The sequence below is a fragment of the Panthera uncia genome, assembly GCF_023721935.1.
Source record: "Panthera uncia isolate 11264 chromosome A1 unlocalized genomic scaffold, Puncia_PCG_1.0 HiC_scaffold_16, whole genome shotgun sequence".
NCBI classification, from domain to species: domain Eukaryota; kingdom Metazoa; phylum Chordata; class Mammalia; order Carnivora; family Felidae; genus Panthera; species Panthera uncia.
In genome coordinates this window covers 77,789,056-77,812,409 of record NW_026057576.1, presented here as the reverse complement: position 1 = coordinate 77,812,409, position 23,354 = coordinate 77,789,056, and the positions used below count along the sequence as shown (strand labels likewise).

Here is a 23,354-nt window from a genome sequence, read left to right as displayed (position 1 = left end):
ATTTGTGCATAAAAAACCAAGAGTGCTTCTTTCTGAAGACAAACCCTCCAGTGATAGAAAACTTGTTGGAAAAAGTTGAAATAAAAATGTGTTAAGGAGTGACCCTGTTTTGTCTGGAACGTATTTAATCTAAGAAAGTGCACATTTCTCTCTCAAAGCAGAAGCAAAGAGTCCCATTACCTGGCCTTCCTCTGGAAGACAACTTACAGGAAAACAGCCCTGTCACACACTGAGTCACAAGCTAGGCTACTCCCCCGCCCTCCCCCAGGTAACAAATATTAAAAGCCACAGGCTAGCAAATGCAAAATTTATTTCAACTGTACATAACAGACGTCTTTTTTCATATATATAAAACAAACACTTCATTGCCATATGCAACCACAAACAATAATATGCATACTGTACAATACAATGCAACATCAGGTTTACATCCAACTGAGTCTTCAAATGGCAGTCATCCACCAGAAATGGCTTTCCCATTCACAGAGAAAAAGCACAATATATAGATTTTTTTTTCAAGGTCTCATACCACTATTTACACATTACTGTGTTTTGGCAACCTCACGCAAAACACATAATTAATATAGCTTATACACTGTGGCAAGCGTAAGTTCAATGGCAACACCACGGAGGCCCCCGCACAAGGCCTGAGGCAGCGCTCACCTACCTGTGGGTTCAGGGTCCTCACCCTCACGCTAGAGCACTGACTGCGCACGCAGCCAGGACAGAGCCACACAAACGAGACTCCCTCTCCGCACGACTGAAGCTCCGCAGGGGGAAGGAGAGTCCCGGCCCCCGGGGAGCCACGTCGCCACTGCCACCCAGGGGCCACCTCCAGCCTGTGGCACGGACACTTCCAACCAGGTCACGAGAGCTAATGGTGCCAGACACTCACAACAAGCCCGAACAACAAACAGCCAGGGTGTTGTTCTGCAGTGACCTCAACGTCAGCAGAATCCCTGCCCACGTGGCTTTACTAGTACGAGAGGACGGATGAGGAAGGGTGAAACCCTGGCGTACAGGAAAGGAAATGGCTCAGGAACATGACCCCGATGATACTTGGCAATGCAGAAAAATCCAAGTGCAACGACTAACGGCGTCTCACCGCTGTGCTGTGCGCAGCCCACAACACGGGCAGCCCGCGGTCACTAAGGCCTGGCAAAGGCGTCTCAGCCAACGCACAATGACACAGCCTCAAAGCAATAAAAGGACACTCTAACGTGATGATCAGAAGAGGGGACTGCTGTACGTACACAAAATAAAACCACTGCTTCTAAGTTCACTCATGAACTTCGTAGTTCTGTTTCTTCCAAAATTCCATCTGCTATCTGGCTGACCACACAGAAACCCCATCTCTCCCGTGGGCTAATACTGGGCTCTAATTTGAAGATTGCTCAACTTCTTTATATTAATTGATATAAAACTAGGAAATCTCCAGATGGCATGAGCAGCCCAACAGCTATCTGGGAACAGACATGCTTGGAATTCTCTGTCTTTCTCACGACCTCACCGCACGCGGTCCCTGAGCCGTCTGACTCTCTAAGCACCGCGCCGCTGCAAGGGGCCACCAGCCCCTCTGGGCGCGTGAGCAACAGGACCCGGCGCCCCGCCAGCAGCGGCACGGTGCAAGCAAGGGCGGGCACTGCATACGTGGTGTGGTGAGGTAGGGGACAGGGGAGACGGCCCAGCCACCCCGAGGAGAGGAAAACCGGCCATTCCCGGCTCCTCACGGCATCTGGCTTCCTGAAGTCGGTCTGACTTCACACGCGACCACGAGGCTCCCTGTCCACACCAAGCACAGCATGCGTGGGGGAGGGTGCTTCTCCACTCTGGCAATGACCAAACGTGGTTCCGGTGCCACCACTGAACGCGACACATCACATTCAGTTTTCTGAAGCCGAGATTCATCTAAGGGAGGCCAGTGAAACCTCCTCACAACAAATCCCAGGGAAGCGGGGGAGTCCCCTCCAAATCGGAGATTTTCTTCTAAGTGAGTTACGTGGCAGCTTAGGTCTTTGGCGGACTCAGGTGGCCCCAAGACACGCAAAGGAGGAGGATCACACAGGATGGGATGCCGTAAACGGAGTTTCACTGCAGCTACTCGCTGAAAACCACGCGTCCATTGCAGGCAACGTAATGTGGAGGTTGGGGCGCAGCCAGGCTGGGACCGAAGCCAAGCACTCACCTTTCAGGGTACAGCCAACGCCTCTCTGAACGGAGTCTCACGTACACCTTCAGAGGCTGCGTGCATCAGAGTTTGCATTTAATCTTCAGCGGGGAGGGACTCCAAACAAGGGGAGCGTGGCGTCGTGACGCGGGGGAGGGTCTGAGCTCTGACAGTACCTGGCCCTTGGACAACCCCCACCCCACAGGCAAACGGGGACGTGGGACAGCCATCTGTGGTGCACGGACGAGCACAGAGCCCTTGCCGGCCACACCGACACAAGGCTCCCCGTGGCCGCCAAGTGCCCCGAGGACTCTTCAGAGAGCGGTGTCCAAACTGCACTCAGCCCTCTTACTGAGCTCTTCCTTCTCCTGTCTCCTCAACTACTTGGTCAGTGGGTCCATCATACATAAAAGATGTGGATCCCCATACAAGGCCAGAGCCACCTCTGTGTTGTCTGTTGATCACAAACCTGTATGGTTTCAGTATAAAATATAAAAGTGTTCATACAGCTGTATCCAAAAAGAAATGAGACAGGTGCTACACTGAGAATAAAAACCCAGACCCCTTGGAGCTGCAAAACCGCCACTACCCACGGAGAAAAGCCCCGGGCACGGGCCGCGTGAGCACACCATCTCCTTCAACAGCAGCGACTCGAACGGAGGGTCAAATTGGCAATTGGGCCTCCGCAAAATACAATGGGAAGTATCAGAAACGCTCTCAAAAGTTGTTAAAATATCACATAAAAGACAAGGAACAGCAAGAAAACATCTAAGAAAAGCAGGCTGCGATACAACAAGCATTTGTTAAGAAAAGCTCAGAAGTGCATTAGTTCTGGTGAGAGATATATGAGCAACAGCTCTTACGAGATGTAGAACCCATTCTGTAACTATGGGCTGTCCATATACTGTCATAGTCAGAGTCTTCCGAGAGGTCTGAGGGCTCCAAACGGGAAAGGCTACTGCGACGACCCAAGGAGTCTAGACTTGATTGGTCGTCGTCAGCCAAGACGTGATTATGCATCAGGTCAGTGCCTTGCCATGCTACGACGGGAGGGACGGAGTGACAGGCAGAGGTGGGAGGGGACGGACAGGAAGAGCCACAACCAAAAACATGAAAACAAAAGCAAAAGGTGATGGGAAGAGAAGGAAAAGAGAAAATATTGTTAAAAAATGGCAACAATGTTCATTTCTCCTTATTTACGGTGGGTTTTAATAGCACAACCCTTAGAATAAAAGTAGACTTAAATAAATCTCACAGTATTGTTTGCAAACTGTCTCTTTTTACAGATCTTGCTACGAGCCCTCACATAAGCCCATGTCCACAGATCATTCTACAGACATTTCACAAGTAAACTATTCCATTAGCAAATAGTCTCATTTATGACATTTGTAAAAGAAACCATTTAGGTGTTAAATTAGAAATTGTTTCCTATTCTTTAGGTGGATATGTTGAAGCAAAAGAGTTTCCAAGGATTTTCGACTTTTTCAGTTCATCTTTAGGATGGGGTCTACACTTACCTTATCAAACCACCACCACCACCGTAAAAGTTTCAGAGTGGAGTAGGGGTTAAATAGGGTCTACGTCCCTGGGGGCCCTTCCTTGTCGCTGCACCACCCACGATTGCAGCGCCCCGCAGAGCTCAGCCAGGGGACAGGGGAAGGGGGACGCCTGCTCAAACGTTCTCAACCCCAATGCAGACCCTTTACTGGTGGGACAAGAGACACGATGAACCGAGAGCCACTGTGTTAACAGGAGGGCAACAGAAGACAAAGGGCACCAGATGGGAGAACAGCAATCAGCCAGAGAGGAGCCACACCTGGGAGCGAGGGCCCCAGCCAGGGAGCTGTGCAGGGGCATGCAGGCTGCAGGGACACCACGTGACAGACGATGGCACACCACGGCAACCATGGCCTCCGTCCTATTCCTGCTCCTGGTCAAAGCCGAGTCCATTCCCAAACCTTAACAAGCAGGGGCGGCTACTCTGCATTCCTTCAACTAAATCCCTGGAGTCTACGAGTGTCACTACTTCCTCGAGACAGAAATCGATTCCAAAGACGTCTGGTTTATAATGTCTTGTTGGCATCCAAATGGACACTGGAAGGAGCTGAATTTGCCTGTTTTGGCTAAGCAGTTAACACGAGAAGAATCGCCTCCACTGTAACCCCGCACTGCCTTTCCAGCATAAAGGATCAATTTCCCCCTACCTTACCTGGTCACAAGAGTATTAGGGTTACGGCCATATAGGAGTGTGCACACGAGGCCCCAGAGTGATTAGCCCATAGTATCAGCTGAAAACAAAAACCAACGTATCGTGCAATGCCTTCCTTGCACAGGAGAAATGGAAACATGTAATACAGAGGACAAATAATCTGCATGACCTATGGGCCATCCCTTCAAGGCAGCCAAAGCAGGGACCACAGGCACATCGTGGGGCACAGTCTCCTGGATGGACAAACGAGGCTCTCACAAACGAACTAACGAACGAACACACACACACACACACACACACACACACACACACACACACCCTCCTGTTACCCGGTCTGTTCACCTGAGACTACTAGGTTAAAATTTTATTTCAAGGAATTCAAGTTGAGAGAGTTTTTTAAAATCTCAAATTCAAAACCCAAAACACTATGTCCACATCTTATATATCCTATTACTTAAAACAGTCTCTTATCAAATACAGAAAACCAATGTATCAAAAGACAACAAACTAGATTTACAAATGATCACTTGACTTGACTTCCACCCCATCTTCAGGCCTTTGCATTTCGCCCCCATCCTGCTGACCAGTCACTATGAAGAGGTGTTCTCACCAGGGCAAATATGGACAAGAGTCTCCATGTGGCCATCAGGCCACAGGGAAGTTTCTAGGTGATCTGCAGACACTCCCTGGGGTTTAATCCTACCAGCACTACCTTCTTAGCTGTCATCATCTTAAAAAAAAAAAAAGAAAGCTAAAGGAGGTAAAAATTCCTTTTCCCACCTGTCCTTTTTTCACAATTAGTCTAATACCAGCCAGGACAAGATTTGAGTCGCCACAGCGAGGTGGTGGGAATGAAGCCGAGGTAGCAATGTGTCCCAAGTGAGTGTGAAAACAAAATCCAAAACACAAGATCCAACAGAAACCAGTTTCTATGCCAGAAGACACGAATCTAGTCTCCAACAAAACAAAAATAAAACCCAAAAGCCCACCTAGAAATGACAGTGCAGGACAGACACCCTGCGGTGCCGCGGCCCTGCTCCGGAGAGAGGGCAAGTCAGACCACGCGCACCGTCCCATCTGTACCCCCTGCCGCACTCCACCACCAAATGCCGGCAAGGAAGAGACGACAGAGCCCACCCATTTCCTGTCTGAGCAGATGAAGATTTCCTTACTACAACCCTGTGCATAAAGATACAGGAAAATGCAGTGGCTGGTGCTAAAACCTACCAATAAATTAATTGAGGTCTACTTCCAAAAAATTTTTTAATGCGGCATTTAAAAAAACGGGGCGGGGGGGGAGCTAAAAAAGCCTCACTCTTCGTTTATATTTTTGACAATTCTAAGAATCTTAAGTCCCACTATCACACCAATAGAATAGTTGAAACAGCTTAAAGTAACTGAACCAATCTTTGGTCTTCTAAGCCCATCTGCTTGAAGCAGCAGAAAGCTCTATATATTCTGGCAGCACCTAATACTTAAAGTTTCCCTGGCAGGGTGTTCTGCAGAAACCTGGTCTCCCCCTGACAGCTCTGACCCCGTGCAGAGACCCAGGGACAGGGATCCCCGCAGCCTCTACAGGGTGAACCAGCAGAGTGTCACTCCGAGGGCCGCCCCCACACGCCAGCGAGCCGATGGTGACCAACCCCGGCCAGTCCTGCCCCGGCAGCCGGCTAGCGTGAAACTTACTCGAATTGAGCGTTTGCCGCGTTTTGGCGCTTGTGCAATAAGCTTCGATGACTTTCAGGATCTGCGCGTCTTCTTCCAAAGCAGCTGTGCCTGTCAAGACACAGCATGTCACAACTGAGCTAACGACAAGTACGTGATACAGTCTAAAAACACATTTTCTTGTCAGATAATGGTTTTCCAAAATTTATGAAGTTTATATTCAAAAGGTTTGTTTTCTTTCAAGTATTTTTTTACCTGCAACATACCTAGCAAAAGGTTAATATCCTAAATCTATAAAAACTGCCTTACTAATAATCCCTAAGAAAAACCATATCCCTCCCACCCCGGAGTTGAAAACAGGCCAAGGAACAAGCAATTCACACAAGAACACCATGAGAAAAGAACTTTATTCTAAGAAGTAAAACGTTAAAACAAAGCATCAGGTTTTCACATAAGCCTGACAAAAAAAGTCAGACCGTCCCCAGTGCTGACAGGGACAGCGGGAAGGAAAGATCTGGAAGGAAAGCTTCCCACCACCCACAGCTGACGGCTACGTAGATAGGTACAACCTTGGAAAGCTTTGGAAAGCACATTTCCTCCAATCTCCGAGTTTGTGATCGAGATTTCATCTGTAACACTTATAAGGCACAACCCAGACCTTGAAGGAGTCACTCCAGACCTCTTCCTTCCCCAAAGGATTACTCCAGACACCGGCTTCACCTATACTCAGACCAAAGGCATGGAGGAGGATAGATCCTTCCAGACTAACAGCATCTACTGCTATCAGTCCCGGATACTTCCTACTTCACATGACCCTATAGTTGAACTATTTCTCTTTCCTGAACTACTAAGTTTCCAATATTTTTTTGTATATGGTATTACATGTGGACATACACTTTAAAAGGCTCACCTACTCTGGCAAAAATGCAGAAGAATGGAAGACTTAAGTATTTGTAAGCTGTAGAAAGCCTCACCATTTTATGATAGTGCATACATGCAAAGCAAGCCAAATGTACTCTACCAAAAAATAGAGGTTCAATACCTTCTAGAAGTTTTACGGTTTCAGGTCTCACGTTTAGGTTCTTTAACCCATTCTGAGTTCATTTTTGTGTGGGGTGTAAGTGGCCCAGTTTCATACTCCTGCATGTAGCTGAGCAGTATTCCCAACACCACTTGTTGGAGAGACAGTCGTTTTCCCAATTGCATACTGCCTCCTCTGTCAGAGAGCGGCTGACCATAGACGTGTGGGTTTATTGTGGGAATCTCTTCTGTTCCACTGATTTAGGTGTCTGTTTTTGTGCCAGTACTATACTGTTTTGATCACTACAGCTTTGTAATATACCTTGAAATCTGGAATTATGATACCTCCAGCTTTGTTTTTCTTTCTCAAGATACTATATGAACCACTAATTCCACTACTGGGGATTTACCCCAAGAAAACAAAACCACTAATTTGAAAATATCTAATGCATCCATATGTTTACTGCAGCATTATTTACAATAGCCAAGATATGAAATCAACCCAAGTGTCCACCAATAGAATGGATAAGGAAGATGTGGTATGTACGTACGTACACACACACACACACACACACACACACACACACACACAGGAATATTATATATGCATCCACAAAAAGGATGAGAGCGTGACATTTGTGACAAGGTGAATGGACCTGGAGGGTATTGTGCTAAGTGAAAGAAGACTGAGGAAGACAAAATACCAGAAGATGGCACTCAGAATCCAAGATAAAAGCAAACAAGTACACAGAAAGCAAAGTCAGACGTGTAAATGCAGACAGCCGATGGGCCGGGGGGTGGCCAAAGTGGGTGAAGGGGAGTGGGAGGTCCAGGCTTCTGGTTACAGAGTGACTAAGTCGTGGGGATGAAACGCACAGCCCACGGCGCAATGCCAGCGTTTACGGTGACCGACGGCAGCTGCACTTGTGGACAGCACAGCAGAACGTACAGACTTGTCAAATCACCACGTTGTACACCTGAAACTAAGACGGCCTTGCACATCAACCACACTAAGAAGAACAAAAACAAACCTCAGCACCGAGAGTTTCAGCGCTGAGAAACAAACTTAAACGTCACCTACTGGAACCGATCCTTTCATGACGAGCTCCTCCCTCAGGAGAAGAGAAGGTTTCACCCCCTGGGGACCAGCTTAACCTCATGGGCAGGTCACCCCTCTCCGCCCAGAGAAGAGTGGCCTCCGAGCATGGTTACCTATCCGCACAGCGGATCAGATCACTCCTGCTAGACGTCACCCGGCACCCAGAGAAAGCACGGATGCCAGAACGGGCGCAGGCTCCCCCAGGATGTAGCATGAACGGCTGTCACCGATCCTCCCTTCCTCACAAATGTTACAGGAGGTAAATGAGCAGGACAGCACACATTTTCGGGGTGGCATGGGCCCTCCCACGGACAAGAAAAACTCTTAGGATTCGGAATGTAACAAGGAGCCTGGTAACTTTGGCACAAGGAAGATGACACGAAAGCAGCTGCTCACCGAGCAGGCAGACAGCAGCTGGAGGCCCAGCTCTCCTTTTACCTCCAGTCCCTCCAAGCTCCTGGTGCAGGCTCCGCCCTCCCAACACCCGGACCCCATCTTCGTCTCTGCACCCCCTCTCATGGGGAGATCCCAAGATCTCACCCCTGGCCGGGGCCTCACCACCGCTGCGCCACACGGCCGGCCTGCGGCATCCCTGGCCGTCACCCCTGTAATGGCGGCAGTTCCACACCCAGTTGTGACAACCTAAAAGGTCTCCAGAGGAGAGTATCCCCCACAGTCCCTCCCCCAGGGGAGAAAGCACAGCTGCAGGCTCCCTCTTCAAAAACATCTGAACCCAGGCACCTGGGGGCTCAGTCGGCTAACTGACATCAGCTCAGGGCACAATCTCAGTTTGCGAGTTTGAGCCCTGCATCCGGCTCTGGGCCTCACAAGCGTCCACTGGGGCCCTGAGGCTTGTGCAAGCGCAGGGGAGGATCAAGAGCTGTAGCCGCATGCCTCCAACAGGTGCAAACCACAGGGCAAAGGGAGTAGGAAGACCAGGTGGTCCCAGGTCGACCCTGCACCCCAGCCCAGCTTCCCCAGAACAAGGGATCGGCACAGAGGCCAAGAGACCACGAGCAGCCCCATCGAGGGGAGAATCACGCGTGCGCTGCACCGCAGGTGCCAGCTAGCTCTCCTGCTGGTGCAGGGCTCTGCTATCGCTCCTCAATTTCCTCTAGACGTGACATTAAGGCTCAGACCCCCGCGTCTGTCTCAAGTCTTTGAAAAGCCATCAGCCATCTCTCTACCCAACGAATGCTGTGCCCAAGACAGACCTGCATCCTCACCGACACACACCACACGTACTCACTTTTCCTCAGGGCGAACTCTTCATCTGAAGGCTTCCGCTCAGGCTTGCGCTTAGGTAGCAACTTTTTCATGGTCTTGGGACTCTTACTAAGATCCTAGGGAAAGAAAAAGGAAAAAAAATCATTCTGACAAATTCCAAAGACACTAGTTTTTCCTGGAGCATCAGCAAGGGTGACAGCGTGAAATACTAAGTCACTTCAGCCGCTCGTGCCAAAGAGCTTCCTACTGTACTCCCACTGTGGTGTCCTGGCCAGCTGCCGGGCGTTAATGGAAAATCGAGAGGGTGCGGGCTCTGAGGAAAACCCTCCTGTTACTCGGACCAGTCACAGCATGGTGACAACACACCAAGGAGGTGTCACGGGCTCGCGGGCAGCGTCTGGAGAGGAGACGGCCGGCTGACGCGTGCAGAGATCCACACGTACAGATTCCAGAGCAGACCCACCTGTTGCAGCCGAGCAGAAAGAGACCAGGAAAACCAAGGCTAGTTTTAGATGAAAGGTAAGATCAAGTCCCTCAGGACAATACTTGAAGCCTCAGGACAGAAGGAAAGGGAACAAGTTCAGTCCATCGGCCTTGAGCGCAGATGCAGGCAGGCAACAGAATGCGGGCTGTGCCCCTGACGGGTCCACACGCCAGCGCACGGCTCGGTCACAACACAACGGCCTGCAGCAGGACAGAGACAGCAGGCCAGAGTCCAAGGGGACAGGCGGGGGCTTCACTGCCGAGTGTGTGTTAAGTTACAGAAACCGTTCATGACTCTTACAACATGACACCGATGCGACACGGACTATGGGAGGAACCAGACTGGAAGCACAGAAGGAACACAGCTTGGTTTTCAAAGGCAGCGCTTCAAAATCTCTTCTGCTAAACCGTACAGCCTCTTAAAAAAGCAGGAAAAACGCGCTCCCAAAGACATACCGCCCTCCCTGCATGTGTCCTATGGCTTCCGCACTTCACGGTGAACAGAGAGGGGGCCCCAGGAGCACACACACGCACGGGTTGCGTCCCGACCATGGACACAGCAGCCCCATGTGCACGCTCTGCGAGAGGACTTCCACTGAGCGTCTGGAAGCACTCAGTGACACGAGGTGACAATTGCAGATCCTAACGTCAGGTCTGGCAAAGCTAGTGCAGCAACACAGCAAATTGTGAAGCCCAGGCTCACTGCCCCCTCTTCCCTCACCCTTTCTACCCCCTGGCTGGACACACTCAGTCCACTGGTTCCTCCCTAGCAATGAGGTCGCCACCAGCACTGCCCGAGCAATCCGCAAAGACTAAACGAGCAACAGACACCAACATCAGTCACGTAACCGCCCGCGGCAAGGACACCTCGTACCTGGGCCTACGACCACTGGCAAGACGCAGGTCCTCAACAACAAAATTAACAAAAACCTGCAAAGGACAGGTTATAATTTACATAGTATTTCTGTGGGTCGTAAAACACTTAGGGCTACTAGCAAGGACGGAGGGTCTAGGTCCCTGGGGCGAAAGGGACCTCAACTGGACGTGGAGAGGTGTACCGGGACACGCCACCTCAGTCCCACACTCAGGCTCCCCATGCTTACACTCACAACCACACCCAGCGCCGCAATCATCAGATTCCTCAAGTTCAAGTATTTCTTTTTCTCAAGATGCTTCCTTTCCTGAAAGCAGGTTCAGCAGAAACAGCCTGGTGTTCAAGCACAGGGCACAGCCCGCCAACACGGGAGCAGAGGACATAGGTATGGGACAAACCACACTCTGCCACTTTTATTTGTGCATGCACTCTGTCTGCAACAGCTTTTGGTGACAAATGCAGGGTCCCCAGGTGGCTCTCACTCAGGCCTGGAAAAGGGTCCTACGGCCTAGCAGAGCAGCACAGAGGTAAGCAAGACTCAGCATGACAAGACGTGCACAGTAACTGCAGGCTGAGCGGGAGGCCAGCCCCAGGGAGCCCTCTGGCCCCGTGGGTCCAGGAGGCAGGAAGCCAGGGCCGTTCGTGAAGGGCACAGCAAGGTAAGGCTGCAGTTCCCCAGTGATCAGTACTTTTCTCATGTCACAGAATCAGAGAGAAACGCGGGATTCTCCAGATTTCTGAATGCACCAGAATGAAGCACAGAACAGCTGGCCTAACACGCGGAGATGTCAACGTCAAATTCTTGTTCGTCTACGCTCAAGACCTCACCTCCTTGTAGCAGAGAGCAGCGGAAGGCCGCAGGGGCGGGGCAGGTCGCAGGCAGCTGAGGCTCCACGGCTTGGGGGTCTTCGGAGGCTCCAGAGGCCCCCAGTTGATGGTGGTGTGCGGAGTGCCGTGATGGGAGGGGTGGGGCAGCGTGTGGTAGGCAGGCGTCAGGGGTGCCGGCTTGCTGTCTGCGTGCTTGCCGGATGGCGCGATCGGATGAGAGGGGAGCTGGGGGGGGGGGGGGGGACAGAGGGAGCAGAACACGACAGCTGCCATCAGGGGCCAGGGGCCTCTCAACCAGACCCATGAGGTTCTGCCCACTCCTCAAACACTCCCACTGAAAAACCCCCAAGCCGTCATCATTTCTTTACTCTCCAACCCCAAGCAGTCAACTTCTAGGACAGCTATCTATTCTGCATCAGGTCAGCATGGGGGAGCAGGCAGGTGGCAGGATGTGGGGGCCCAGATCCTGGCACCCCACCACCACCTTTATTTGTCATGGACGAACACCACATAAAGGTGTTCCACGTAGCATAGATCACAATTTTGTATAAGAACAGGCATTTCTTATCCTGGGAAATGTGGTGAAGGGGAGAGTAATTCTCCCCAGTCACACACTTACTGCCTGGTGATTATGGGTAGGCAAAAAACTAGGGCCAAATGTCTGTTTTCATTAACAAAAAAAAAAAAAAAAAGTTTTCCCGGGACGCAGCCAGGCCCATTTCTGTTGATGGGTGTAAAACCAAAAGTACAACTGCAACAAAAACCATACTGCCTATAAAGCTGAAAATATTTTACTGTCTCTTTTACAGAAAAATTTTGCCAATCCCTAGTGTAAAACAAGTTACAAGCTGTTTTCTCAGAAAAATCAGCTCTAATCAAAATAAAATTATATGAAGTCTAATTTTTTGGAAGAATAATAGGGCTTATTTTCCTGGAAAACCTGTAAATATTCCATCATACTGATAATTAAACGCAAAAATGTTCAATAATACTCAAAGCCAGCCCATGACCTCAAATCACCCCAAACAATAAAGCCATGCTTAATAAAGAACGAAGTGTTCTGTGAGCTGGAAATCACAGAGTGAGGTCATCACTCAGAAGAAATCCCTTCTTGAAACACACCGAATGAGAAGCCTGGCACTGGCTGATGCCATGGCGCTCTGGGACCAGCGCAACACACTTCCTGCAGGAACCATGTGCCCACCCTGGTTCATGGGTGCGTGGGCGCGTCCCGTGTTGTCACAGGCTACATGGCCACCACACAACTCACAAGCGGAGACAACGAGGTACAACAGCCCTTCTAGCAACAGCACCACAGTAATATTTGGATTGGTTTCTCCTTAAGGAAGTCAGAAGAGGTCATGGTCTTTGCTACAATGAGATTCTTCTTCAAGGAGGACCCTGCTGAGTATGGGGGAGGACACCCAACACCGCCAAGAGGAAACTCCCTCAGAAGAACGCCTAACACTTGCAAAGCCTGTGCGTGGCGCGCACTGGCGGGGTTCAGCTGGAGCACGAAGTCTTCCCTAACGTGGACTCGTACTGTTTGCTTTCAGGGTGTTGCTGACAACGTGAAGCAGCACTGCCACTTCTCAGGCACACACACACCTGCACACAGAGAAGCTCTGGAATCAATTCAGTTCCAGGGAAGCTAAGCATTGTTAGCATTTTTTTTTTCCAAGTATGGAGAAACTACAAATGGCAAAGCCACTCAAAATGCGACCTTAGCTAAAGCCAACCAGCAGTTTCCACCTGTAAGCTGTTGAGAGAAATCTAGTACAATAAAACTCATCGGAAAGCTATGCTACAGGGGCGCCTGGGTGCCTCAGTCGGTTAAGCACCCGATTCTTGGTTTTGGCTCAGCTCACGATCTCACAGTTTTGTGAGTTTGGGTCCTGCATCGGGCTCCATGCTGACAGCTCGGAGCCCGCTTGGGATTCTCTCTCTCCCTCTCTCTTTGCCCCTCCCCTGCTTGTGCACCTGTTCTCTCAAAGTAAGTAAATAAGCATTTAAAAAAATGCTATGCTACAGTCACTCTTCCTGAGCAAACACTGCAACGGTAGGGATGTGGATGCAGAAGTGAGCCACATGGTGGAAAGTGCAAATAAAGATCACAACAACCTAAAGCGTATGTGAGAAAAAAGCACCACCTGGAAATGCCGTGCACTCACAGGTCATTTGTGAAAAGGGGCATGTACTTTTGTTTGAGAAAGAGAACATGAAAATGATTCCACACCAGTATCTTAAGCATAAAACACCAGTAATGACAAGTTTTAAACATGGATACTGTGTGCTGAGGTACCTCAAAACATTTAAGTTTTTAAAAAGTCAAAGAGCTGGTTAGCTCCTCTACGAGGATAAATGGATTTCTTAAAACAGTGAGGCAAAAGCCACATTTTAAAGCCTTCAACATGAATCTGGACCTTTAGTTATGTTTTTATTTTAGAGAGAGAGCAAGAGGGGGAGAGGGGCAGAAGGGGAGAATCTCCAGAAGGCTCCATGCTCAGTGTGGAGGGTCCGATCCCATGATCCCGGGATCATGACCTGAGCTGAAATCAAGAGTGGATGCCCAACTGACTGAGCCACCCAGGTGCCCCCAGCCCTGTTTCTGTTTTTGTTTTTTTTTTAATGTTTATTTATGTTTGAGACAGAGAGAAACAGAGCATGAACGGGGGAGGAGCAGAGAGAGAGAGGGAGACACAGAATCCGAAGCAGGCTCCAGGCTCTGAGCTGTCAGCACAGAGCCCGACGTGGGGCTCGAACTCACGGACCGTGAGATCGTGACCTGAGCCGAAGTCGGACGCTTAACTGACTGAGCCACCCAGGTGCCCCACCCCAGCCCTTTGGATCACCATAAATACTTCTGTTTTTTGATACAACAGAACACCGTTAAGATTCTCAGGAAAAAACAAAAACACATATGGATGGTGGCTCTTGAGGTTTTAGGTGAAAACCCCCTGAAAGTTAGTCTCCTAGGCCCCCCCTGAGCAGAAATAGCTTCCAAGCCAACTGCCATCAAACCACGTGCAAGGAGGTACAACCTAGGCACCATCGGTGTGAGGCGACAAGCTGTGTGACAGGGACTCTCCAGGACCCCCAGAGAAACACAGGCATGAATTTATACTATTGAACCACACAAGGATTATGCTTCAAAACACCTGCTCACTTGCTGCCCCCCCCCCCCCGCCCCCAGAGGCCGACCCCACAGCGTGGAGAGGTACAGGGGTCCTTACGGTGTGAGACGGCACAGAATGGGGCTTGATGGTGGGGTTGCCGACAGAGGTGACCTTTGTCTGCTTCTGGAGATGGTCCACCCACTCGTGCAGATCCTGCTGGTTGTTGCAGGACACCAGGATCCGCTCAATCATGCTCCCTGGAAGGGAGAAGAGACACACTGAGGCGGGAAGATGGGCAGAAAGCACACGCATGCGCACACACACCCACGGAGAGGGCAGCAGCGCTCCAACACAGCCCTCCGGACGGTCCAGCCACAACGTGCACACACACCGTGAGCTGCCACTCATCACCGTGACAGACAGCGGCCAGAGAGTCTGTGCCTATCACCTGATATTTCAAATGCATTTCTATGATTTTCACTGTCCTCAAGCTTTGTGATTGTCATTCCTGTCGTTGGTAGCTTTCCCTAAAAAAGACCCCCCCCACAAAAAAAAACAATTAGTGCTTTTCTAGTAAAGAACGTACCATTATCAAAACAAGTATTAATAATTTTAGGAATGGCAGAAGCAGCACCCTGTAAAGCGAAACAGCTGACCGTTGCCATAAGCATGCACAGTACAGACTTTTCCGTCAAATAAGAAACCATAACACTGTAATAAAAGGAAAATGGAGTCCGCAGTAAGGTCCAGAACGAAAGCAAATTCCATCTGACACATTTCTCTGAACGTGAACACCAGGTCCCAAGAACGTGACCTATCAGGATCAAAAACTAAAGGAGGCGCTGATTCGCCTCACGAAGAGGCTCAGAGGAAGTTCACGTTTGAAGGCAACACAGGAAGCTGGGACGAGAACAACTGTCCAGGGGCCACACTTGGCTGTCCGCCAGAGGGGAGGTGGGGAGTTGTGCTGAGCACCACATGGAAGGCACAAAGATGGGGACCAGCACAGGCGAGGTCGGCGGATAGAAGGCATTCGAGTCCGGCTGCACAGACCACGGTCACAGCACTGAGACGCCCTTCCCAGGCCACCATGCACAGAAGAGGAAAGCAGGGTCCCATTGGTGGCATGAGGCTCTCACTGGCACGTTGACACCAACACTGAGGGCGAATGTGGCACGGGCCTCGAGCCTGCCCCGAACGGCCACCTCTGCTCCCTCAGGTCACAGCAGAGCTGGTCCCAGCCTCTCGCGGTACAAACCACAAAGCCAGAGTGCGCTGGCAGAAAGGACTCAGCTTTGTGTTTAGTGGGGCCACCTGACAATGGGGGGCGGGACTGCCGATTCAGGGGAACCGGGGTAGGTACCCGCCTAACAGCACACTCACGAACTCTGAGGCACGGGTTTTCTGGGTTTACCAGACACATCAGCTTTATCAATTTTAAAGTGCTCCTTCTGGAGAAAGTGTGTGACTCCTCCTCCTCTTTGGGGACCAAGCTCTCTGTGGAGGCACACACACGCCACAGACACCTGGAACTCAGGATCCACGCGTGCACGTGTCCGGGACGACACAGAACAACGTGCCACGTGGGGACTCCTGCTGATGCAGGACTGAGGACTGGCCAGGCCTGGAAACAAGCCATGGGAGAGAGCACGCTGCTCTAAGTCACAGAGAATAGGCAGTGAGGACAGAAGCAGCTATTAAGAGAAAAAGAAGCTACTTGACACCATAGGTTACGTTTCTGCAGAGACACCAGACCTCTCCTTTTGCATTTTCTTCTCACGTCGGCTCGCACGTCTTCTCAGTGTCAGCAAAACAACCGACTAGAGAAAGGTTCCATGATCACTCACCACTAGGTACATCACCTGGCCTCAGCCAGGGTCCCTGGCTCTGTGCCCACCCGCCACCGCACCCACCGGGCACCATGGTGGCCAGGAAAGAAGGGGCAACTGAGACAGGACTCGGGCAGGTCACCTCAAGCAGTCGGTGCCCTTAGGAGGCAGCCCTACAGAGGACACTGGGGTCCCCCCCCCCCGTGTTTGCTCAGGACCAATGCGGGGACATCTGCAGTCATGCGGAAACAGGCTAAGTGTGACATACTCGACTAGGTGACACTATCTATACACACAGCACCACACCCAAAATCCAAAATAAGCCTGGAACGGATTCTGAGATCCACAGCAAACAGTAACGTGTAAACCGAAAATGTACTTTACCTGATAGATAAAACCACTCATCCTAGGACTGGCAGATAACATCAGCAAACTATTCGGGAAGAGCAGAAGGTATCTCTCATTCTTTTCCTAACGTTAAAGAACAAACAAATCCAAGTAATTTGTTTCAAAACACACAGATGTGAGAACAAGTATTTACATTAAGCCTTATAAAACATACTGAATGTCCTTCCAACAAATTTTATCAGCTAAATATCAGCAAACAGAATTATGATAAAGTCTCAGACTCACTGGCAGCCCACGTAGCATCTTTTAAAAACAACTGGGTTAAGGAGTTCAGCTTTGCCATTAACTCTTTTTCATCTAAAATTTTCTTTTTATGGTTGAGAGAACAGAACTTGTCGAGTTTGGGTGCTGTGGGGAAGAACAGGTGGGCCTTTCAAGCTCGAGGGGAGGGTAGGATAAAATGTTAAAATCAACTGAATGATTCCTGGCACTTCCCTTAAAGCCCAATCAATTCAATATTGTTTTTGTCCATGCTGTAAACCTTACCTAGTTTACATGAAAGATTTAAAAGCATCTATATTAAAAATCATTTGCTTCAATGGGGGGGGGGGGGGGGGGGAGGATGCCCCAGAGAGACCACAATAAAGGACTCAAGTTTCCAGGAACGTAAAGGAGACCAAAACGAGGAACGCAGACGGCCCTTTCCCAAGCTGCCATTTCCACGCTGCCCACAGAAGCCCAGGGGTCAGGACGCAGGGTCCTCAGGCAGACTCCTCAGACTCCAGCCGCATGCCAAGTGCGCTGGAAACCGGTCCTGCACTGTGAGCCTGTCTAGGGGGACTTCTCACACTCTGTTCCCGAAGACGCCCCACACACTTGTGGGGCTCAGAGCACAGGCTCGAGTCCCTCCACTCGTGTCCCCAGCCACTCTGCACAGCAGAGCACATGGCCATGGCGCTCCTGCCCTGCATACCTCACTCCCGGCACACTGGACCATGACCTGGGACATGTAAACGACGCTGCCCAGGGTCGTGATGTCATCTCCCTCCCAGCTCCGGATGGCTTCTGTCAGGATCTGCAACTCCAGCTCCTTCCTTTTCCGCACCTCCTGACACTGCGCCTGGGACACACACCACCACGGTCAGGAGGTACGCGAGCCCCCAGAACCTCAACTACCGGCCACGCAACTGTGACACACATCATCTGCTGAATGAGAAAGCGTTCAATTCACAGGCACAGAAGTAAGAGCTCTGGAACGAGAGACACGGCTTTAGAACAATACAGCAGATCTTGCTACTTCTGGAAGAAAAAATGCAGACTGGACAAGAAGAGACTTTCTGGCTTTACTGGTCTCTGCTGGCACAAGGACTGAGCAGGGGCCAGGAGTGCATGCTGCACGTGAGGTAAGTCAGGCATGTTCCAGAAACACCGGCGGCATGGCAGCAGGGTGAAGGAGCAGGACCACCTGGTCCTCACCGAAGACACAGCCCACAGAGCAAGACCTTCATAAGGAACTATCATGTCATGACTTTTTAAAGGTTAAACGATCATTTTCTGGTGTCGACAGCCCAGTAAAGCATGCAAATTTACCACCACGGTAAATAAACTACCGCGATTATTTTGTATTTGAATACACCCAAATTCTCGCTCTAATTTTCTTTCATCACCTAACTTTTTTAGGGAATAAATTTTTCTACATTCATCTGTCATAATAATGCTGAGGGAAAAAATCATAATATGCCTAGTCACTTACTGAGAGGTTTTTGAAGGCAGTCATGGATTTTTGAATATCTTGTCTATCTGGATGATAATCCTTTGAATAAAAGAAAACACTATTAGCTTTCATGAGGCAAATTGTTTTCTTCAAAAGGCACTCTAGAGACTAGCTTGAAACTTTCCCAACCCTTTCAACCCACAATAGGTCTTATTCTTCTCAGCACTGAAGTGTTATTCGTACTCTTGTGGGCCCAGTAGACTTTGGGGAAACTGTGGTCTAGAAGACAAAAGCCCAGGGGCAGCTGGGTGGCCCAGTCAGTTAAGCCTCTGACTCTTGATTTCTGCTCAAGTCATGATCTCATGGTTCGTGGGATTGAGCCCATGTTGGGCTCTGTGCTGACGGTGTGGGGCCTACTTGAGATTCTCTTCTCCCTCTCGCTCTCTGTCATGCTGTCTCGGTCTCTAAATAAATAAACGTTAAAAAAAAAAAAAAAAAAAAGACAAAAACCCATGGCAGGACTCAGCACCTCCTCCCAGCACTGGCCTTGCTGAGGCTCTAAACCACAACAGCAGAGGGGGCTGGCAAGGAAGGGGGCCAGCAGGCCCACCCTTCATAGAGAAAGTTCGCCAACCTGCACCCATACACAGCAACTTAAACCCAAGTTTCTGCCAGGCCTGCGGTCTGCTTTTCAAAACTAAGATAAATACCCATCACGAACGGATTGATTCTTTCACTCTTATTACTGTATAAACGCTGCGCTTACCATTTGTAACCAAGTGTTCCTAACAGGGCACCTCAACGCTACTTAAATCTGAGCTTAACGTTTCGTAGCTTTTGGAGACTTTTCTAACAGCAGCCGTGGGTGACAGAGATCAAGGAGGACATGTAATTTTGTAGAGGGAGGGGAAGGAGAAAACACCATTTAACAAAATCGTTTTGAAAATCCTTCAAGTTAAAAACCTTTGCAAAAACACTTCTGTCGGTTCCCGCCTCTGACACAGACGGGGAGCTTCCCTGATGGGGGCGGAGGGCCCCCGAGCGGCAGCGCGCGACAAGCAGTACCTCCATGTGTCTCTCCAGCTCCTTGAGCAACGTGGGGTACTTGTCCAGGCGCATGAACGGTCTGCTGAGGCCGGTGGTCAGCACCAGGATCCCCGGGCTGCTGGCGCCTCTGGTCTCCATGAACTCTCCCAGCTGCTCGCTGAGCAGAGAGAGTGGACGGCGTAGCGGTTAGAGCCCGCACACGGACAGAGGAAAGGCCCGCCCTGCCGGCAGCACCGGGTTGGGCAGCTAACGGGTGCTTAGAGCTCTCTGTGCTTAGAGCCACACTGGCGCCGGCTACATTGAGACACCAAATGTGAACACCCCCAGAAGGCTCATGCCATCGCTCTCGTTACGGGCAAACCCAGCTGGGCATAACCCGGCACGGGCGGTCCGCTAAGCAAACCCACACCTTCCATTCACGGAGGCCACCTGAGCAAGCCTAGTTCACAGCTGAGCTAGAAGATGGCCATCCTCTGGGTCCCTCGAGCTGGTGACACGAAGTAAAAGATGCTTTACGGCCACAGTGAAGTGAACCGGGGCGCAGATGCCCTGGCCACGCAGGAGGCCGCCCAACAGCCCCGAGGCATTCTGTGCAAGCAGCAGGCACGAGGCAACACCATCAAGTAACGGACTCTTCCACTTAGGCTTTAAGATGTCAAAAGCACGGTCACATCACCACCTCGCTTAGCCTCATGGTAGAGCGCGACCACACTTGTAGATAAGGAGACTGAACGCATATCTGGAAATCCAAAAGCTGAAAGCCGTGCCTGCCTATCTCCCCACTCCTGCCACTTTCACCACACTGCTCATCTAACCTGGTGACCAGCAAGGCCCTCGTGAGGCCTCCATGCTCACGCACTCCAGGTTGGCCCCAAATGCTCCAGTTCAACAGCCACGGCATCCGGAATGACCCATGAAGGTCCAGCGTGCAGCTGTGAGCATCATGCTTGGTCACCCGCATCAGGACTCATGCCGGGGCCTGAAGGTCTGGCACCTGCGTCCCTAGTGCACACGACGTTCGGGGTCCAGGCTAGAAGCCCCACCTGTGTTCCTCACTGTTGCCCCTGTGCACCACTCGAGACGGGGGGAGTGAGGGGCAGACAGGCTGGGAGAGAAGCAGGCAGCAGCTCAGGTCACCCCTGTGAAGAGCAGGGTGACCGCTGAGCCCCCACGTCGCACTGCAAAGGACATTATACATGAAGCCAAAAAATGTGAGAATCCCTAAGAATATCAGAGCACATCAGTCCTCAGTGCAGGTTGCCTGATCTGACCTCAGGGACCCAGCCACTGCCTCACCTCCTCCGTCCCTTCCTCCCCAACTCCACTACACCTGCCCACCACTCAAGCTTCTTGGGAACACCAGTCACACTCAGTGCTCCTGGTGAAAACATGTACAGTACTTAGGCTAAAGCACTTGAAACTGCTAGTTCAAAAGTAACAAGCAAGAATAGTTTCCTAAAGTTCAACTAAACAGAGCTCACGTTGGAAACGTCAAGACAATAATTGGTGTTGGCACAGCCTGCCTCTTACCCAACCACAAGTGACCTCACGTCAACTCTGCGACCACACCTACCAGGGAAAGCAGTTCACTTAACTTAACCAACTCAAAAATAAATGGTTTTAAACTTCAGGTTGAAAACCAATCAATCACTATGAAGCTAGTCTTACGTTTCCTACACATGCAAGACTTCTTTAGAAAGCTACTGCTCCCTAAAATTGGGTTAACAAAAATTAGGAGGCCTGGTTAAGCACGGGATGCTGCACTGCAGTGAGAGCGCACGACTGGGCTGTGTGAACACAGCAACGGTGTGGTTAGCAGTTACCTGCCAGCTCCCTGCCTACCCACCTATTCAACCACCGATACACACACACACCCCCATGTACATCCATACACACACACATACACATGCATACACACATACATACACACACACATATACATCCATATACACACATACATGCATACACACACATATACATCCACACACACATGCATATACACACAAATATACATCCATACACACAAATAAACACACATATACTTCCACACACCATATACATGCATACATATACATACATACACACACATCCATATACATCCATACATACACCCATACACACATATACATCCATACACACACACACACACACCCACACATACGTATACATCCATACACACACATATATACACACACCCATACACATATACACACACATACATATACATCCACACACACACATATACACACACATCCATATGCATCCATACACACACATACACACATATGTGCATACACCCATACACACATATGTACATATACATCCATACACACATGCATATACACATACACACACACACAACCATATGCACACATGCATACGTATACATACATACATACATACATACACACACATCCATATACATCCATATACATCCATACACATATACACCCATACACATATACACCCATACACACACACCCATACACCCATATCCACACATACACCCATACACACATACACCCATACACACATACACACACACACCCATACATACATACCCCCATACATACACCCATCCGTCTACATCCATCCATACACACACACACAGACATATACATGCATACATACATACCTTTACAGGTTTTTAAATCAACCTTTTAAAGAAACATATATACATATTTTGAAGGTATTATCAAAGTCAAAGCAAATTATAAAAAAGGGAGGTTTCACCTAATCCTAATTATAAAAACAACACTCTTACAAGGACAAGAAAATGATTTTCATCCCTATAGCTCAGCCCTTCATGGTGATACAACTTAAAACCAAAGAAGTTGTTGAGCCTTCTCTGGTGTCGTGTCAGTGTGTGTGCATGCGCACAAGACATGAGACAACATATCTGTGTTCAGAACTCCAGGTCTTCAGAGGATGGTTCTGTCAGGAAAATCCTGGGACTTCGAGGATGGAAACCTGGCACGGTGGTGGCCCAGGGTCTACGCCAGGGACCATGGGGCTCTGTTAGCCATGAGCAGCACCCGGGAGCACCTGTGCCTCCTCCCTTCTTCCACACAGACTTCTCTCCTCTAGGAGGGGCAGGTAGCCGAGGAGTGCCCCTAGGAGGATCCTCCCAGCCACTCCCCTGTGCTCAGCTTAAATGGAGGGACAACTACAGAAAGGCCTGGGAAGGACAGAGGAAAGGGGACTACGGCTGGGCATCCGAATCCCCAGCAACGGTACCTTGGCCTGCCACATGGCGTCATTAGCGCACACACCCACACGGGAGGGCACCCAGTGGGTGTGGAGGTCTCCATCGTCCTTGCCAACAGGTGGGGGCTGACCCCAAGTAGGGCCTGGGAGCCCAGGGTCTGGCCCCTCTGGCTGTAACTGCTTTGTGTCTCACAGACACGGAGCCTGTGCTACTCTCCTCACTTCTCATTCCTCAGCAATGGCTGTCTCCTCCAATCACCCTACCCGTCCCTACACAGGAGGGTGAAATGACAGCTTTTTTACAGGGGAGAAATGCATATGTTACCAGCATTTCTCTAAGTGTTGGAAAACTGATCAAGCACAGTCCCATAGAACCAAAACTTTACAGTACTAGGAGTATATTTCGACTGCTTTACTTTTTTTAAGAGACCTAGAGACTGGAAAGGGGGGGGGAAGAGGGGGAGGGACGGGGGGAGGGGGAAGAGGGGGAGGGACGGGGGGAAGAGGGGGAGGGACGGGGG

At 50.1% G+C, this 23,354-nt stretch overlaps 1 protein-coding gene across 8 annotated transcripts in view; it reads right to left on the bottom strand.

Moving 5' to 3' along the window:
- ARHGEF7 (Rho guanine nucleotide exchange factor 7) overlaps positions 1-23,354 on the bottom strand; it is a 105,583-nt gene that overhangs the window by 8,956 nt on the left and 73,273 nt on the right. For 5 of the 8 annotated variants that reach the window (XM_049647225.1, XM_049647224.1, XM_049647219.1 and 2 more), the window contains 10 exons: positions 19,645-19,783; positions 18,619-18,678; positions 17,839-17,985; positions 16,902-16,988; positions 15,137-15,215; positions 14,806-14,945; positions 11,573-11,797; positions 9,410-9,503; positions 6,063-6,152; positions 3,031-3,207 (listed from right to left, as the gene is read on the bottom strand). In XM_049647225.1, the coding sequence (XP_049503182.1) occupies positions 3,031-3,207; positions 6,063-6,152; positions 9,410-9,503; positions 11,573-11,797; positions 14,806-14,945; positions 15,137-15,215; positions 16,902-16,988; positions 17,839-17,985; positions 18,619-18,678; positions 19,645-19,783 (1,238 nt within the window). The remainder of the gene's footprint in view (positions 1-3,030; positions 3,208-6,062; positions 6,153-9,409; positions 9,504-11,572; positions 11,798-14,805; positions 14,946-15,136; positions 15,216-16,901; positions 16,989-17,838; positions 17,986-18,618; positions 18,679-19,644; positions 19,784-23,354) is intronic. The other 3 variants (XM_049647226.1, XM_049647220.1, XM_049647221.1) reach the window with 2 other exon arrangements.